This window comes from Medicago sativa, chromosome 1 (genome assembly GCF_051527215.1).
Source record: "Medicago sativa cultivar Bolivia chromosome 1, Bolivia_mono, whole genome shotgun sequence".
Taxonomy (NCBI): Eukaryota; Viridiplantae; Streptophyta; class Magnoliopsida; order Fabales; family Fabaceae; genus Medicago; species Medicago sativa.
Genome location: NC_140749.1, coordinates 58,307,505 through 58,327,145, shown reverse-complemented (window position 1 = coordinate 58,327,145; position 19,641 = coordinate 58,307,505). Strand labels below are relative to the sequence as shown.

General features: G+C 34.1%; 2 protein-coding genes across 3 annotated transcripts; both read right to left on the bottom strand.

Moving 5' to 3' along the window:
- Positions 1-499: 499 nt before the first annotated feature.
- On the bottom strand, positions 500-3,234 carry LOC146955780 (uncharacterized). 2 transcript variants are annotated; one of them, XM_085723762.1, is made up of 4 exons: positions 3,135-3,234; positions 1,815-2,575; positions 1,610-1,736; positions 500-1,486 (listed from the first exon to the last, which is right to left on the bottom strand). In XM_085723762.1, the coding sequence occupies exons 2-4, from the start codon at positions 2,570-2,572 to the stop codon at positions 830-832; spliced, it is 1,542 nt and encodes a 513-aa protein (XP_085579888.1). In that variant the 5' UTR covers positions 2,573-2,575; positions 3,135-3,234; the 3' UTR covers positions 500-829. The 2 variants fall into 2 exon arrangements, with proteins under 2 accessions (XP_085579888.1, XP_085579891.1); XM_085723765.1 differs by having other exon boundaries at positions 1,815-2,572.
- A 2,870-nt stretch (positions 3,235-6,104) lies between these two features.
- On the bottom strand, positions 6,105-11,113 carry LOC146955779 (serine/threonine-protein kinase KIPK2-like). Its single transcript, XM_085723747.1, has 3 exons — positions 10,917-11,113; positions 8,231-10,157; positions 6,105-7,169 (listed from the first exon to the last, which is right to left on the bottom strand). Exons 2-3 carry the CDS (start codon positions 9,946-9,948, stop codon positions 6,314-6,316), a joined length of 2,574 nt encoding a protein of 857 aa, XP_085579873.1. The 5' UTR covers positions 9,949-10,157; positions 10,917-11,113; the 3' UTR covers positions 6,105-6,313.
- Positions 11,114-19,641: the final 8,528 nt, after the last annotated feature.

Below are 19,641 nucleotides of genomic sequence, written 5' to 3'. Positions count from 1 at the left end.
TCTCGAGCTTAAAAATATTTCATCTATTCTTTCACATCTCCTTTCTCCAAACCAGCATGGACAACAATCAACTTGCAGCACTTAACTCCATCATCAGTGTTCATAAAGACATCATTCTGGTAAAACATGACCCAAAACACTTTCAGAATTGTTAATTGAATCGACATTGGTTGGCCAATAAAACAAGGATGGTTTGATATAGAGCATAGAAACAAAGCGGCAAAGAAAGTAAGCATCACCTCTTCATGAACCCAAACCAAATTTGCAAGAAATAACTTATGCTCATCAGGAACTACTTCCTTATCCAAATCTGCGTACAAAGGATTGCTCCTTATCAAAAAATAGAATATGGTCACAGTATTTTCGTGATGTTGTAAATGTTTTCATAAGTTATCATAGGAAGCTTCTTGAAATCAATTGAAAACATGTACGTTGTACATATATCTTAAGATATGAGCACTCTGGTCATAAGATAAATTTAAATAAGCAGTAAATAAGAACTTCTAAATGCACCTATAATTCAACCAACACCATTCACACATAACTTAAAGCTGCATACAAGTAGAAGCTGCAAAACAAATAAAGAAAATACAATGATATACATGATCACAATTCAAACTATAATTTCAAAACTAAAAATATCCAGTACATAGTGAAATTCGATGACAGATAACCATACGGGCTATGCCATGAACTTGAGTCTTGCACAATTCTATTAGAAGTGCCTAGAACCTTTTGTCTGGTTATTTAGATACGCAGTTTAATTCTATTTGGAGCAACATTTGAAAGATTAAGATGCTAGTACGAATTCGATCCTTTGTTTGACTTCTTATGAATACTCCTCCTCAGAATCATATGGGGGGATTTCTACAGGCGATGGTATGAGTGGACGGTTATGGGAAGCAAACTGTTGTTCAATCCTTTCTTCAAACACTCTTCTACGCTCAACTTCCTGATGTAATTGATCTCTCAACTCTTTCTCCGCTTGACTTTGAGTCTGCAACTGTTTACTTTGAGCCTGCAATTGTTGTGTCATTTGTTGCATCAGCGCGTGCATCTCAGGAGTCAAATCTGGGGGATGAGAAGATCCTTCTGCATTGTCAAGAACATCAAAAAGAGATCTGCGCCTCATGTTGGGAGCCAAACTTCCAAGACCATACTTCTTGTAATTTGCCCCCTTCCCTGCTACATCCTCCCCAGCGTGGGTGTGAGCATTAACACAACCTTTTGAGTGCAGAAATCCTCCTTCCGTAGATGCTCGAATCCTTTTTCCAGCCTCAGGACGAATTTTAATCCTCGCATCGGTTGCCCAATAGTGTAACAGTTGATTCCAAATTTCTTCGTCAATCCATCCAGGCTGATAATCACTGTTTCCGCAATAAGTGTTGCGTTCATCCAATAGCATATCAGACAAATGGGATCGGGCTCTATGATGAAAAATATCCTTAACTTCAGCTTCATGATGAGCTTCCCAAACACAATGTTTCTGCGATAAATAATTGTAACTATTAGAATACATAAATTTATAATAAGTCAACCAAAAATATGATATTAGACTATATATAAATATAATTATAAATATGATATCATGAAAATTATTTTCACTTACCCTAAACTCATCAAAAACATCTCTCTTGTCTTCATCCTTAAGGTATCCATAATGGGGCCAAAACTTTTTGTAGCATGCTTGTATTGCCGACTTTATGTATTGTTCTGAAACGTTGGACGGCTTCAACCTAAACATTTAAATTGTTGATTAAAAAAGAAATAACACTGAAATGAAGTATGTAGCAAATTGATTCTTTAATACTTACGAGTCACTAAAAGGATAGATTGCATAACGTCCATCCTGTTTTTCCACTTCTTCTTGAAACTGATGTGCTTGTTGCATAGGATCTGCTTCCTCTCGTTGTTGCTGCTGCTGCTCATCGGGTACTACCTCAGGCATGATCGAAGGTTGTGTGGTGGGAGGAGGTAGTGTAGAGAACGGAGTAGTAATATTCTCCGGTGAATGTGTAGACAATGAAGTATTAACTCCATGAGTAACCATTGCAGGATTCGGAATAGGCCACGGAAAAGGGGTACTATAAAGAGGTGGAGCCGATGCAGAATCCTTGACACGAGGTATCGGAAACGGAGGAAGAGGATTAAGATGTCTACACTCAGCTTCTGTAAGTACTCTGTAAGTACAATATTTCGTATTTTTTCGAGGTTTACGAGGCTCTAGTGGTCTCTTACCACACTCTGTAAGTACTCTATTGGCATAAGCGCGGATATCATGAATAACCTCAGTATTAGTAAGCGGAAGGCCTTCACCATGATGACTCCACAACCAATACTCCTCCATAAAACCAACTTTCTCTAAATGTGTTATGATTTCTTCCGAGCTTCTGTAGAACCTACAAGTGCATTTGAGACACGGACACCGTGTCCCTCCATCCCTTTTATAACTGTCTTGTGACGTGATGAAAGCAACAAATCCACGAACTCCTTCTTTAAAAAGTGGTTGAAGTGACTTTTTCCCCATTGTTCTTTCGTACATCCAACTTCGATGTATAATATATTGATCCATCTTCTGCGTTGTTGACATTAATTCAAATTAGTTTCTATTTTTTCGTTGCCCTTTATGAACTACGAAAAGGATTATGGTACTCGTATAAAATAAAGCTAAAATCTATGCACAAAATTTACTAAATAACATTATTTTTACTAACTAATATTATTTTTATTAACTACGATCTTTTTACTAACTATAAAATAACCCTATAATTTACCTCTTTTCTACTAACTATTTCCTTTATATTAACATTTTTTACTAATTAACCTTTTTAATGGCTAAGTCCTTTATATTTAATAATATTTTTATGACAAACTTCAGTTTTTCTAATCTTTTACATAATCACATGCATATGTATATAGAATAATTCTAAAATCTATGTACCCATTAAGCATTTTGACTAACTTAATGTTTTTACTACTAATTTTTTACAACAACTTTTATTAACTTTTCTACTAATTAACTATATTGTTTTTACCAACAGTGTATATAAATAAAACTAATAGTATATAGAGTTTTCGAAAAAAAAACTAATAGTATATAAATACATGAATTAAAATAAAATTTAGAAACTAACCGGTAATAATCTGATGAAACACTGACAGGAAGATGAAGATTAAAACAAGTAGAGATTAAAATAAAATTGAGTGAAATAATGTAAAGAGTTGTGAGAAGATGAATAAGAATGAAAAAATGAGTGAGATAATATAGAGAAACTGGTAACGGCTAGTTGCAACGGCTTTAAGAATTTTGCCAGGGATTTTCCGAGGGAAAACTCCTGGGAAACGACCTAGGAATTTGAAAAGAATCTCATAAACTTTTTCCCTAGGAAATGGCCTTGGATTATGTGCCAACTTTCTTTCTTCAAACCAGCATGGACAGTAATCAACTTGTAGCACTTAAACTCCATCATCCGTGTTCATAAAGACATTGCTCTGGTAAAACATGATCCATGAAGCTTTTAGAATTGTTAATTTAATCAACATTGGTTTGTAAATTAAACAAGGGTTGATTCATGAGTATAGAAACAAAGAGGCAAAGAAAGTAAAGCACTACCTCTTCATGAACCCAAACCAAATTTGCGAGAAATTTTTATGTTCATCCAAATCTACATGCAATGAATTTTTATTTTTTTTTGGTTACATGAGAAAAAGAGAAAAGGAAAAGAAAACAAAAAAGAGGAAAAAAAATAAAAACTAGGTCCTTGGAAAGGACACGCCTAAGGCATCGTCCATTAAAGCAAATGATAAATAAGAAGAAGACTCATTGACCGTGACAAGATGATATGAACCATTAGCTCCCAACTTAGCGAGAACGTCTGCACATGAATTTCCTTCTCGAAGGATATGGTGAATAGTTACTGTCAAATCCTTAGAAAGATAGTTCCCGATAAGTTTCAAGATATTTGCATAATGATGGAAACGTGGCGTGTCCTTCGACACCAATTGCACCACATGAAGAGAGTCAGAGTAACACATAAGTTTTTTATAGCCTGTCTCCCAACACAACTTGATTCCAATCCAGAGAGCTTGAATCTCGGCATGAAGGATATTAGAGATCCCCACACTTTCGAAAAAACCAAGTTGGAAACTGCAGTCGTGCTTACTAATTAGACCACCATAACCCGTTTTTCCTAGATTTGTCAAAGCACTTCCATCCACATTGAGGATCATCGTGTCCTCATCTCCATGCTGCCAAGTCACCATCTTTGGAGTAAGAATATGAGACGTCGATGGACCAGTCCCAAAAGCTTGGTGGGTAAGTTGAAGTTGAGAATAAATAGTTGCAAGCGTCGAGTGCATTGTTGGTTGTACATTATCAAAAACTAGCTTGTTTCTTGTGCACCAAATATTCCACATGATTAAAGGAGCAAGAACTCAAATATCATTCACTAGTGTACGAATCAACTTAGATATGTTATCTATATCTACACCTTGACACAGAGAAAGCGGAGCTGTGAAGCCACAACCTTACCAAACAGCCACAGATCGCAGACATTGAAGGAAACAGTGAAGAATATCCTAATCTTCATTATTGCATAAGGGGCAAGTAGGAGATACATTGACACATATGTGAGCTAGAACTCTATAGATCGATGGCAAGCTTGCACATATAAAGAATTGAACGCTAGCCGCAACTTGTAACTTCGAAATACAATTCCAAGCTTCTGGAGATCTTTCCACTTCATTACGAGAGAGTAGCCAATTGTATCCACTACGTGTTGAATACTCTCCATTCAAATTACCATCCCATATACAGGTGTCCTCCATCTACGAAACAAAATAGGGACTCAAACTTTGAATGGTTTGGGTAATCGTAGAGGGGATGGCGGTATTTAAGCCATCTACTAGGGGTGGCAAAACGGGTTCAACGTAACCCGTTGGACCAGCCTGTTTGGCTCGCTATTTTTAGTGGGCTAAGTCGAAGTTTTGAACTCGCTTCCTATAGTTGGCTCGCCCAGCTTAACTCGTTGAAAAAACGGGACGGACTCGTGGCGGGGCGGGGCGGGCCGCGTAACTCGTTTTTCTTTTTTCTTTTAGACTTATATTATCCTTTTGGATTTATTTTGGTTGTTGTATTTGTTTTATGTTGGCAGATTTTCATTATTTTACTATTAAGTATGATGTTGAATACGACAACTTATTAATTATTTGTTTTTACCGCAAGTTTATTCGTTGCATATTCTTTTATATTTTTATATGATAAAAGCAACATATACTTAAAAAAAATGATAAAATCAACATAGTTTTTTTTTTTAACAATTAACTAGTAAAAAAAATGCATTAAAAAAGTTTTTTTTTCCGCTAAAAAACAAAGTTTTTTGTTTGAAGGGTCGGCCCGCCAATTCGTTTATCCGCCACTAAATGGGGCGGGATGAAATTTTAGACTCGACCACCTAATTTGACTCGGTTCGTCTCGTCCTATTTTAAACAAGCTTAAACGGAGCTAGTCTAAACAAGTTGGGTCGACCTACTTTGCCATCCCTACCAGCTACTCTACACTTATCATTGTTCCACAAATCCTTCAACTTGTGACATAAATTTGACACATCAATATCCTGAACTAGATCACATAGTGAGTGCTTAAAGATCCGAAGGTTGGAACCAAATGTTTGCTCCCATCGCCAATCTTGGAAAAGTCTTTAGCCTTCACGTACTAAATGCCACGTAACTCTAGATCATTATAACACCAAAAGGCAATTATGGAAAAGTTTTGTACCTTACTGAACCAGATTAGTATTATGGAGTACTACATAGACTCTGTACTGGTGTGTTCTAGATCATTTATAACACCAGAAAGAAAAAACTTTTAACAGTACATGAATTAAATTGTCATACGATGGCTTTTTGTTAAGCAAGACAATGGACCAAAGTGGCCGATGGACAGATTTTCGATGCCATCAACTACAAGTTCCAAATACACCATTTTAGATCCCATTCAATTATTAAAATCTTAATTAATTCTTTTGGCATTAATATTTCTTTTTATGAAGTTAAAAAGTTTGCTTTGATGTATATTCAGCATAGGAATTGATGGATTATTGGCATTTTTAGTTATAAAGCTTATCTTCTTTCAGACTATCAAGTTGCCATATAACCTGAACCTCCTACACCTTATAAAGCACATTTTACCGTGCTATAATCAAAACTAATTTACAACATAGGCTTGCATAATGGTTACATGTTGATTAGCTTCCCATAGACCCGAAAACGAATCCACAGGAAGAATGCCACTGTTGACAAAGAGAAACATCCTCTAAAACAACTCAAATTCCACTTGTCCACCTGTTGTTGTACACTCTAAATATTTACCACCCTTGCTTTGTGACTGTGCGATCATGTCTGAAACTCCCAACTCGAATTCACAAAGGTCTGGAAGTTCTGGTGGAATAGCACAACGTATTAAGGCCCAATTAAGCCCCTCGAAGAACGGATGTTGTTTAATCTCTGCAGCCCCTTTCTCTGTACCCAATCGGTTTTCAGGCTCTTTAACTAACAACCCTTTGATAAGATCCCTTGCTTGGAAACTAACAAATGGGCTATCAGGGAATCTGAGATTTTGCAACACGACATTGGCTAATGTTTCTTCATTATTAGAACCTTTGAAGGGTGTTCTACCATATAAAAGCTCGTACAGAAAAACACCAAAAGTCCACCAATCAACAGCAGCTCCATGTCCCTCTCCTTTGATGATCTCGGGCGCTAGGTATTCATGAGTACCAACAAAAGAGTTTGATCTTGCATCCGTGGGCTCTGCCACAAGCTGTGGCAGTGATCTGATATGAGCAGCAAGATCAGCTTTGAGTTTTCTTGCTTTTGCCCCGGGTGGTAAGAATCTAGGACTGAAGCATGCAACTTGACAAGATGGTTCAATGCAGAATGGCTCAATGCAGCTTGACTTTGCACATGTACCAGAAACCTTGGCAGGATCTATATCAGAAGATGATTTCAGAAGTGTTGGGCTAACGTCACACCTGAGTGAAAGGTCAAAATCAGTGAGCATAATGTGACCGTCTTCTCGAACAAGAATGTTCTCTGGTTTCAAATCACGGTAAACAACTCCGAGCATGTGCAAGTACTCCAAAGCAAGAAGGACTTCAGCAACGTAAAACCTGCATGTACAAGGTTCTCTGGTGAATACAAAATCACATTCCAATCTATGTGTTTTCATGTAAAGTAGAAGGTTTGGCTTGCGCTAGCAACAAAATTGCAGATCAAAAGGGTTATTCAATTATGTTTACCATCGAAACAATTTGCAACTTCATAACTACTAAACAGTGTGCAAGTGTCGTAACGTGTTTGTCGAAAAATTGCATGCACATGGGGGAAACTATTATTAATCAAGACATAACAGTAAGAAGATAAACAAATAAGTAGACATTGAATCAGACATAACAGTAAGAAGATAAACAAACAATTGCTTCTCCTAGGGAACTTTCAGAATTATTTGTTGGAAAATCCAAAAAACCGCCTTAATTGCAACCAACTCTGCGGCTGCACTATGTTATTGGACCACTTTGTCTGTCTTCATTGCAATGGTACTTGTATTGTCAATTTTAGATAACAGCAAGCAGCGCCCAATCCTCACTATAAGTGTGCAGACTTAGAGGGGATGGGTTTGCTCTCACATCACCTTGACATATAACCTTTTATTATAGTGCTTACATAAGGCTTAGATGATCCTCATCTTATAAATTAGTTTAATGGGGATACTAGATATTTTATTGAGCCACCCATTATTGCACACCAAAAGCATGGTGGGCCCATAACCCATTGGTCCATGAATTTACATACAAACCATACTTTAACCTTAAGTTTGAGAAATAAGCCTAACTCAGACCTTAAAAATTTAGCTAAGTTAAGTGTGTGTCACCCATACAGGCAAGATTTCATCATTATAGGAGGGAGAACTCAGAATTCAAGTGTAACTCAGAATCATATTTTATATAGTGCAGCAATGCAACAATATGTTACACCTATAAACATGTCAAAATTCAAAACCTTATTGAATGCACTGGCTAAACCAGATACACATGCCAAAATATGATTGATGAGAATGAGCACAAGCATATATAATATCAGCAACTACGTAAATTAAACATATGATACAAATGTGACCAGAAGGAAAACAAAATCCTAATATATTACCAAACAGTAGTTCTTAGTTTTGTACCTTGCTGCTGGTTCTGAAAAACATCTACCAAGCTGTTTCTGACGTAGAACATGAAGATCTCCTCCAGGACAATACTCCATGACAAGACATGACAGATTTTCTGATGTAAACTGTGCATAGAGTGTTGGAAGAAAAGGATGATCCAGCATTCGTAATATTTCCCTTTCAGTTTGTGCCCTAGGCATCTTCTTCCTTCGTGCCAAAAATTCATTGTCCATTACTTTAATAGCAAACAAACAATTTTGGCCAATTAGTTCAGAAAGATATACGGTACCAATGTCTCCACAACCAAGTTTCTTCAAAAGATTGAAGTTTCTCAAGCCTAATACTCCATGCTGCATTTGAGCATCTCGTATGGCTTGCCATCTAAAATCCTTTGACATGTGAGGCCTATTGCCAAAACTAGAACCACTGACATTACTCTCGTCGCTGGTACTTGTACTACTGCTGTAGTCACCTTGGCTACTCTTTGAACTTTGTGAAAATTCAAGCTGCTCTTTCAATCTGCCATTCTTTTTCACTTTTGCAACTTCTCTACTGTTGTTACAACCAGTTGGTGCTGGCCCAGAGAGCACGCTCTTCAAGTTTATTCCATCTGCAGGGCCCGGTGTTATATTACCTTTGCTGTTTTCTATTTCACACCAACATCTCTCGCAAACAAGTGGAGTTGTAGCAGGAACTGACTTGTTATTTGCTTCATTTGACTGAGGAACATGTAAACCAGAATCAGAACCCTGCTTTGGTTTCTTCTTACCCAAACTCTTGTTTTTTATGATCGATTTTACTGCTCGGGGGCTGTGGCGCGAAAGTTTACACACTCTATTGCCATTTATTGATGTAGATGAGGAAGATGTTGTTTGCAACATACCTTTCCGTGTAGATGCTTTATTTCCTAATTTTTTAGGGGAAGAATCTTTTTCAGGCAACTCTACTTTACTTCCATTGGTATTACAACAAGGTGGAGAAGAAGCAGACATTTGTTTTTCCATTTGAATGGGTTCTAATGATTGGGATGAAACCCCAACTTTACTTGATGAACATTCCAAATCACTTCGCATCAATGAAGCCCCTGTTTCATTTTCTGCAACTGCAATTTCGGAAGACTGAACATTTTGGCTCAATACACTTTTGGAAGTTTGAAGAGACTGTGATTCTTTATTCAAGCCAAGCGACTTGCTTTCTTCCAGCACCGGAGGTATTTCAGTTGAACTCCTTTTACTGCTGTCAACGTTAGAAGGCCCTGATCTCCTAGCATCAGTGACAACCGAATTGTACAATGTCTGTATCTTCCCGGCCTCTGATATTCTTGGAGAAGCTCCTGACTTTGATAACCTTTTCATAGCAGCCATTTCCGATGCCTTAGATATACATAGGTCTCTTAATGCCTGCTTCAAAGTCACCGGCTCAGAAATCCCAACTCGTGGGGATCGAGGTACACCCATTGTCATTGGCTTTTTTAACGCGCTTTTCAACTTTGGACTTGTTCCATCTGGTAGATAGCTCAAATCCCTTGACGAAGATCTCAGAGAAATTGTTTCAAACAGCTTATTAATATCATCATCTAGATTATCCTTGTATCCCAGTTTCAGCGGAGGAAGCTTCTGATTTTTCTCAGCTACACTATATCCTGAACTGGACGGATATATCCTTGCATCTTTCACTGTACTAATGTCATCCCTCGCTTCAACAATTTCACAAGTTCCCGAGTACGAGCCCATTGGAGATAATTTCCTCCACTAAATTCAATGTAGTATGAGTAACAGAAACAATTTTACTCTCAACCAAAAAGTCTATTGTGATTCATTTCACAAATTCAGAAATCACAAGCTCTCAACTCAAGCACAATGAATCCGCAATCCAGCTTTCAGAATTCAAACCAGACTTTAAGTGTACATCCCTTTCTTTACCATTTATGTGACATAAAAACCTGATAATGGTCAATAATTGAATGCATCAGCAAACCAAGACGATGCAAAAACTGAAAATTAAGTATATTAATACATGGAAGGATGTTAATCCACAGAAAAACGACAAAGAAATCAAATGAAAACAAACTGAAATTTTTTATTTTTATTATCAAAATCATATGTTTTAACATATTGACACACACTGAAATTAATGTGAAAATAAGAATACAACAAAATCCATCTCATACAACACAATAATTTAAACATTTATTCATTTGATAGACCAAAGAAGGGTAAATAAGAGATAAATCAAGGGAAAAAAACACAAAAATAATCCATTTCTTAATAATTTGAACAAATCGAAACGACAAGGGCTAAATCGCAGTGAATCATAGCAGCAAAAAATCCACTTTCTAATTTTCATCAATTAGCAAAATCACCAAATCAGATCAAATCTCAAATAAACCAAACTATTAAACCAATTATTGTTCATATTCACTACAACATTTTCAAGTTCAGAAAAAATAATTGCAAATAATTCAAATTTACTTGTAGATCCATATGCACAACAACAATGAAGATTAATTGTGCAGTTTCTTCCTCCATGAAAAATAAATTCAAATAGAAGTAGAACCTTCTTCACCAAAAAGTGAAGTTCCAAAACAACAAACACAAAAAAGTTGTATTATCATGTAACAGATTCAAACAAAGTAAACAACAAACACTGTTCATTACAGAAACACAAAACAAAAATTTCAAAGTTCGATCTGAAACCAAACCTGCAAGTAAGCACATTGAAATCATCGACAGTTTAGCGTATGAAATCCACAATACAGAAGAAGCAGGTGAAGAACTTGAAGAGAAACAGAGAAAGAGAGAGAAACCCTAAACTGCCATGGAAATGCTGAAGGAATCTTCAGAAGAAGAAAAGAAGAAGAAGAAGAAGAAGAAGAAGAAGATGCAAAAAAATGATTATGATTTTTTTTTGTGTTATGCTTTTTAGCACTGGCACTGATAATTTAGTAGAGGGACCCACGATGTAAGAAAAATGAAATAAATTAAATTAAAATTTGAACCGTTTCATTTTCATGTGCATGTATGATGTATGATTGAAAAATACATAAAAAAGAAACCATAGGATGGGGCACACGGAAATCTGAATTATTTTTTATGTTTTTTTTGTCGCCTTTTGGTTTTAATTATTACTAAAAAAATTGGGGATCTCAGATTGTATTCTATATCTATAAATTAAACTAAATTAAATTACTACTACTATATATTTTAATTAGGAAATTATTTGCATAGTATCCAATGCTATTTTTTTTATTCGTTAATTAGTTAATGATAAATATATGTAGCAACAAACAGACAAACAAAATGATATTATATCATTTGCATTTAAAATAGTAAAGGTGATCTTATATTCCATGTGATGTTTATGGTAGAGGTCAGTGATTGTCAGAATTATTGTTTAATTAATTGAGGAGTATTATTTATTTCAGACTATTGAATCAAAAAAAATAAAAACATTTCACACTCAAATTTTAAATTAAGGGTTAATTAAGTTTTTAGTCTCTATAAATATTCACAATTTTGTTTTTAGTCTCTATAAAATAAAATCACACTTTTTAATCTCTGTGACATTTTCCTTAAGCATTTTAGGGACCAAAAATGTAGATGGAAATTTTTTATAGGGACTAAAAATGCTAATGGAAAAATTTTATAGGGCCTAAAAATGCTGATGGAAAATTTTATAAGGACTGAAAAGTGTGATTTTATTTTATAGGGATTAAAAACAAAATTATGAATATTTACAGGGACCATTTACTTAATTAACGCTTAAATTAATTATTTGATTCTATGATGAACATATGTATGTGTTTTTTTCCCACCAAGAAAAATATTTGATTTCAAAAGAGAATAGTGAATTTGTACCAAATAATGGACATGCATTGTTATACGCAGGGGTCAGGTTCAAACCCGAAACATCCTACTTATTCACGAATTCTAGTCACTAGACTATTTGACCCAAAAAAAAGAAGAAAACATGTGAACGTAACGTCCTCACTTTTGACATTAGCTCAAGTACTTACCTTCAATTATTCGAGTTAGTGGTTAAATGAAATCAGTTATAAACAAAACAAAGCGATGAGGTAAAGAAGTGATGAATTTTTTTAGTTGACTTTTTGGTTAACCTAAGCGATTTATCATGACGTAAAATTAATTAACTAACTATTTGTCCTCGCGTGAGCTTATCTAAATTTGCAAGTACAATGTATAATATACACAAGATTTGTGGTTCGAACTCCGGCCACCAACAAAAAAAAATTAATTAACTATTTGAGTTTATTTGTTTTGTTGAAAATATTGAAAATGTCGTTTTAACCAAATGAATGTAATTTTTATTTTGTTAAAATTGTTTTGTCTTGTTATTTAGGCACATTGTGTGCTACCAAAATGAGTATTATTTTTTTTTTTTTTTTTACAAATATACTTTGAGCACAATATTTAAATATCAAATATAATATATATTTGTCATCTTTTTCTTAGAAGACGTTAACAAAGATATAATTAAATTGAAGTTACCCAAAAATATTTGGATGAAATTGTAAGATATTTCTTCCAACTTAACTAGAGATTTTAGATTTGAGTCTAACAAGTTATGAACAGATGATATTCGGTTTACACTAAAAATTAGAAATTAAGATGATTTACCTTTTTTAGTTTTTAACACACAAATTACTTACCATGAATAGATCTGTTGAAGTTATCATTTTTGCCCTTGTATTATACTTAATAAAAAAACTGCCCTTGTAGTATTATATAATTTTGTAAAGAGGTGAAGAAAGACCAAATTATTTTTTAGGACACCGATTTTGCATTATAGGTTCTCTATGTATCAAGTAGGAATGTATACATAGTTTTCTCCTAGTATTCTTTTTCCCTAGATCCAGTGGATGGTTATGTCTTCAATTTCATAATATTTAATTAATAACATTATCTCTTTTTTTTTTTTTTTTGACAAGAACATTATCTCATTATTGTATACATATTAGTGTATACTTGTATAGAAGAATCATAATAATCTTAACAATAAAAAATCTCATGTCGACAATATATGATGTGGGTGTAGCAACTTTGGAACTGCAGAAGGATGGTGGTCATCAATCATCATGAACTTAATTTACCTAATATCATTGCACTCTGCCTTGCCATTATGATCATGATCATTTATAAAATTGAATCCCAAAACTGAGACAACTTGAATGTCCACCAACCAATCAGCCTTCATCAATCACCAAATGTAAATACTAGTAGTACAGCCTCCGCCTACTATTATAAACTAAAAAGATGATTCAAATATTGGTCACTATATAGCATAAATAAGTAGTGTTTTGACACACAGAGAGATTTTTTTTAAATAAGTGGTAAACCGTAAAAGAGATAGTGATAAAAAAAAAGTTATTAATATTTGAGGATAAATCTCTTTGTCCTCTAAACATTCTTCTATGATCATAATCATGATTATAAATTGTTCAACGCATAACTAACTAAATTCATGAGAGCTACTTCCTCCCGTCATAATTATAAACTAAAGTTGATCAATAAAAATGGATTTATTTAGTCCAAAATTGGAATCAAATACATTAATTTTTTGTTACTTTAGCATATTTAGTTCAAATTTTGAACCAAATAAATCCATTTTTATTGAACCAGATACACTAATTTTATTTGACATGTTTTTGCATATTGTCTTTGAATTTAGAAAAATCAAAATGTAGCCGTGAGTTGTCTAAATCTCTTAGGAAGCGAGAATGATGAACCCACAACAATAGATCCAAACATAAGCTAGGGGAAAATATAATAATGCTAATCAATTGTCAAAGCTTACTACAATGAAATTATCAAAATGACATGATAGCAAGGTTTTATTCAAAGGCTTAAATCACAAGTCAAAATGAAAGGAATTAGTGACAAATATTAGTAGTTCTCACCTAATGATGTGTGAAGCTGACCTAACGAAATATGTAAACCACATGGACCTCAATTCAATAATATATATACTCTATATTATAATCGATAACGTATTTTATTTTCTTCCAATCAAGACGAGGAATAGCCACAACGTGTGAATATGATACATCATACATTATAGATCATAGAATATAGGCATCTAACACTTAATACTACATTCATTTGAAATACCAACAACTTTATACTACAAAATTATTATATTTACCGTCATAAATAATTGGAGAGAACATTGAAAGCGAAATAAAGATGGGGTTGTTCTGAATCATCTAATGGGGAACGTAAATTTTACTGATCCATCCTTGTTTGGCTTTTCTCTGCAGTGTGTTCCTCATGATGTCCCTACACTGAACCAGTCCTTTGGCGTGTACGTACATGAATGAATATGAATGAATTCTTGAGCATGATAATAAAATTTTGAAAAAAAAGAGACTTATATAGATACTGTTACATGAAAATGTCAGATATATTTTCATCTTATTATTAACAGTGACACTTTATTGTCCCCACCTCTATATCAACCTGTGTTTCACCCTTGATAGATCTCTTTCACCATAATCAATGTCTCATATAGTACTACTAGCTAAATATATGAGCCAAGTATAAATGCCATGGGTCTTAGAATTTATCAAACAAAAATGAGTAAATATTTTGGAGTTGGATTGTTGGCTTTTCAATGGGAGTCTATTCTATCCATTGTGAGAAAAACTTGAAAAATAATGTTGTCTAATTTCATTCCTCCATAATTGAGCTTGTCACGCATTGAGTTTGAGTCAATACAATTAAGAGATAACATAGCGTATGAAGTGTATTTTTATTTTTGGTGTTACATTGTAACAAGCAAAAAGAAAAGGAAAAAAAAAAAACTAACTAGCCAGATTGTCTCTTAGAAGGAGAGGCTCTAAACCAGCTAGAAGACGAGTCCAGTGAGTTGAGCAGGCGGAATAGGAAGTCTCATTAACCATAAAGTCAGCACAAATGTTATGTTCCCTCAAAATATGAACTAAATTTACATTCCCGTGATGTAAGGCATCCGAGATTTCTAGTAACACAGATGCATACACATGCAAACTTGCATTTTCCAAGTTGTGAATAAGATTTACCGCTTCTAAACAATCACTCTCATCGATGATACTTGTATATTCAAGATCATAACAAGTAGCAATCCCAAATTGAAAGCATGAAGTTCCGCCATGAGTGCATCACCGCCATTTTCAGAAGCGTCACGTACTGATCGTTGATAATATAGAAGGGATTTTTATTTTAATTTTTTGAATAAGCTTATACAAGGGTTTTGATGATTCTACTAGAGATGACTTGGGCAGAGAAGAGCAATGAAGCAAAGCTAATTGTACTTATTCATATGTACTTTAAATTTCACAAACTAAATTTATCTAAGGAAGGTGGTAATGAAACACCCCATTTTCACTATCTTGTATAGCAAAGCTAACTGTACTTGTTCACATGTACTTTAAATTTCACAAACTAAATTTATCTAAGGGAGGTGGTAATGAAACACCCCATTTTTCCCATCTTGTATAGCAAAGCTAACGGTACTTATTCACTTGTACTTTAAATTTCACAAATAAAACTTCTCTAAGGGAGGTGGTAATGTATTCATCTTGTATGTTTGTATTCTTATTACTATGTCCTTGGTGTGATGTTTTGGGATATTTCAGTGTTAGGTATAATGAAATTAGAAGTCTATAATTTCCAAAATAAAAAATTAGAAGTCTATAAAGACTTAAGAAGGGTGTTGCTTGCTCAGTAAGAAAGAAAAATTGAGTTTTGATCAAGGGAATTTGCTAATCAAATTCTTTCTAAGTGAAATTAGTGGATCCACTTGTCGATCTTGTGTGCACACTTTTCAGGTGTGGTGCAGAGGAATGTGTGTGTCATTGAAGACATATGACTTGTTCTTGTTGGCTGGTTTGGGCGATGGTGACCCACCATGTAATATCGCCCCTAACCCCCATCCCATTATGAGGTACCAACTCTCACTTTTTTCAACCATCCACAAGTCATTTTGATCATCCTAAAAGCGTATTTATCTATCTTGCTTTATATTCAAAATTGTCGTTGCAATGTCGAAGTTTAAGCATGAGTGACGGTTTTGATCATGAGTTTGGGAGTGGTTCCATTTCCATCACGAGTTAATGTTTACATTTTTATGTTTGGTGGAACAAATCTTAATGTTCAGTTAGGGTTTGCATGGTCAATATATGTACGTGGAGTTAAAGATCAAATGTCCATGTCCTAGGAAGAAGAAAACTAACATAATTAACATACTAATATTTGTCATTCAAAAAAAAATTATGATACTAAGGCAAGTCAATTGCCAAAGCATTTGATCAAGAGAGACTAAAAAAAAATTATGATACTAAGGCAAGTCAATTGCCAAAGCATTTGATCAAGAGAGACTATATTTGTATCAAGTTCGCTCAAGATGAATACAAGCGAGGTCTTGATGGTGCAAGTACAATCTGATTTTACGTTTTATCGTGCATAAGGGTGATGGGCTTTTAACTTCATATGAGCTTTCTCAAAAGCTAACAATCTTATGGAAAATGCTTGGACAATGGTGTGAAAGACTTGGGTAGTAGGCACTGGGAATATAATGTTAGGTTTAGTATGATCATCAAAATGGACACCATATTTCAATCCTCATATGCAAAGACAAAGTCATGCACAAGTTTGGATATGTTTAATCGACCTTCCACAAGAGTATTGGATCACAAAAGTTTTATTTGAAATAGCAAGTAGGGTTGGCACACTTCTATACATCTTTGGATAAATCAACCAAGAATCGTGTTTTTGGTCACTATGCAAGAATCATGGAAGATCTAAATCTTTTAGATAAGATTTATATGAAGAAATAATGGTAGAGAAATAAGACTACACTTTCTTCGTGGAGGTAATCTATGAAAATCTTCTTCGATATTTTTTGAAACAGAAATCTTCCTCAATATTTCCCTAAATGTCGAATGCTTAGTCAATTCATTGCTCAATGCCATAAATTACACTCTTATGGAAATAACGAAAACCAAAACAATGTTAAGATAGATAACAAGAGTTATTAAAAAGAGACTCTGATTAATGTACGATGTTGTAAAGATTTGAAGAAAGTTACTGAAAGATCTCTTGATCATAATGAAAATGCAGGAAATAAGTTCAACACCTATTTCTTTTTGCATATCAAATTAAACACATATGCGATTATTGTCAACAATCGTAAAATGATTTTAAACCACTAGTTCAACAATTGCACCAGGAAAAAACAATGTAAATGTTTGTGAGGGTGAAAAGAAAAGGATTTATTCATGTATGAATTTCATGAAGCTTAGACTCATGAAGATCGGGAGGATCATCAGAAGATTTTGGCTACTAATCGAGATCTTGCTGGAAATATACAAAATGAAGGGAAGGTGGTGAAGAACCAGTAGCACATATATAATTTTGAACTTGGAGATATAAAAACTTAGAAACAATTTGTTCCTAAAACACAAAGCAATACTAGGACCTCTCATGTGAAACACTTGATCATGGTTGATCATACAATCAAGAGGTCAATCCTACAATTCATGACAAGATATTTGATGATAGTTTAGCTATAACTTTTAGTCGTTTTAGTCGAGTTTGAGTCATTTTAAAGATGTTTTAGAGGAGTTGATCATTGTTTATGAGACATTTTGTATTGTTTTCATGAATCCATGAAATTCTATTTCTTTTCAGAAATTTCATACGTATTTTGAGTCATTTTAGTAAGAAATTGTGTATATCAGAAAATCAAGACACATCACATGGAATTATGGAGGCAGGAGAATGAAGAACAAAGGATTTCAATAAGGTTTTTTATGACAATACAATGAAGGGAAATAATGTCCCAAGTCTCAAGATGAAAGCATGGAAGAACATCACTTAAAGAATGGAGAAAAACAACATTTTTTTGCAAGGATTTGGTCCATGCGCCCCAAGGTTCGCCTCATAGGCGCATGGTACCTAGTAAATTTGCTTTCTGACTTGTTTTTCAAGCCAAGATCAGTGGAAAAATCGCAAGAATATAGTTCTAAACTTGCTTATATACAGAGACCACTTGAAAACATTTTATTCATTCAGAATCCAGACGATGCAAGGTGAAGGCATGGAGCAAGGCTATCATCAAGGAGGAGGAAGATAGGGTTTCTCCCAACTTTCTCCCTTGAGAGTATGTTTTGTATTTCTTTCTTGTTTATGTTGTATGTTGCCATGAGCAACTAAACTCCCTATGATTAGGTTTCTGAGATTAACCTTTGTTTATTTGTTGGAATTAATTAATGTAGTCTTTATTCGATAAGAATTTAAGTTCTTATTTTATTTTCAATTGTTCCGATCGTTGTAATGCTTATGGACCTTTAAGCACAAATAAGCCATAATTGTATCTATTGCATAGTTTAGGCAGAAATAAACACCTAGGGATATCATGTATGATCCCTAGGTTTTAGTAAAAGGCTAATTTACCTTGCTTTAATTCAAACAAGAACTATAAATGAGAATTGCTTATTTATCTTAATATGACAATTTAGGGTTTCTGAGTAAGATGTTAGATTTATGATTCATCATTAGAGAATTTACTTAGTACCCCGCTCTAGTTAAGCATATTTACAAATAAGTAAATCTACAAATCAATCATGGTTTTAGAATTGACCCGTCGTTTATCAAGCGCTTAATCATAATTTGTATTAAATATTGCATTAATCCAATAAAGAAGACAGAGGAGATTCGAAAAATCCTAATCATCGTCTAACCTCTGAAACAAACTTTTTACTTTTTTGAAATTAAACAACTACTACTCGCATTGACAAATCAAAAGTTCAAACCCTTAAACCCCTTTAATGCTGTCTTAAATTAAATAGGTATAGCAAAATGTTTTGTTGACAACAATTCATGATTCTGGATGCTAATTAGTTAGTTGTAAGTGCATATAACAACCATTTAAGGATTGATTCTAAACACCATTCTCAACGAAACTCCTTTAGTTTGTTTGATTATCACCAAATAAATGCAATAGACGTGCTCACACATTTTGAAAGAGGGGATTAGTTTTTCTAATAGGTTGGTTCATCATGTTCACAACGATGTGGTATAAATTGGTGGAATATTTGTCAAATTTTGTTAGCACTGAGTTTTCTAAAAATAGGTTTGGTCTTCTTTTTTTTTGAATAAAGACGATATGATATTAATTCACGAGATCATGGAAATATACATCAGAGATTGCTAATGGTACCTCCTCCATCCAAACCAAGTTTGGCTCAGTATGGGCTAGGTGGGCCAACTTATCAGCAACCTTATTGTTATCTCTATGAGTGAAACAAAAATTACACTTGTCAAAACTTGACTTGACTAAATGGATTTCCTGTAAAAAAAAGGCTAAGATAAGATCTATCTATCCAATTTTTACTCTTTATCATGTGTATGATCTTCTCACTGTCTCCT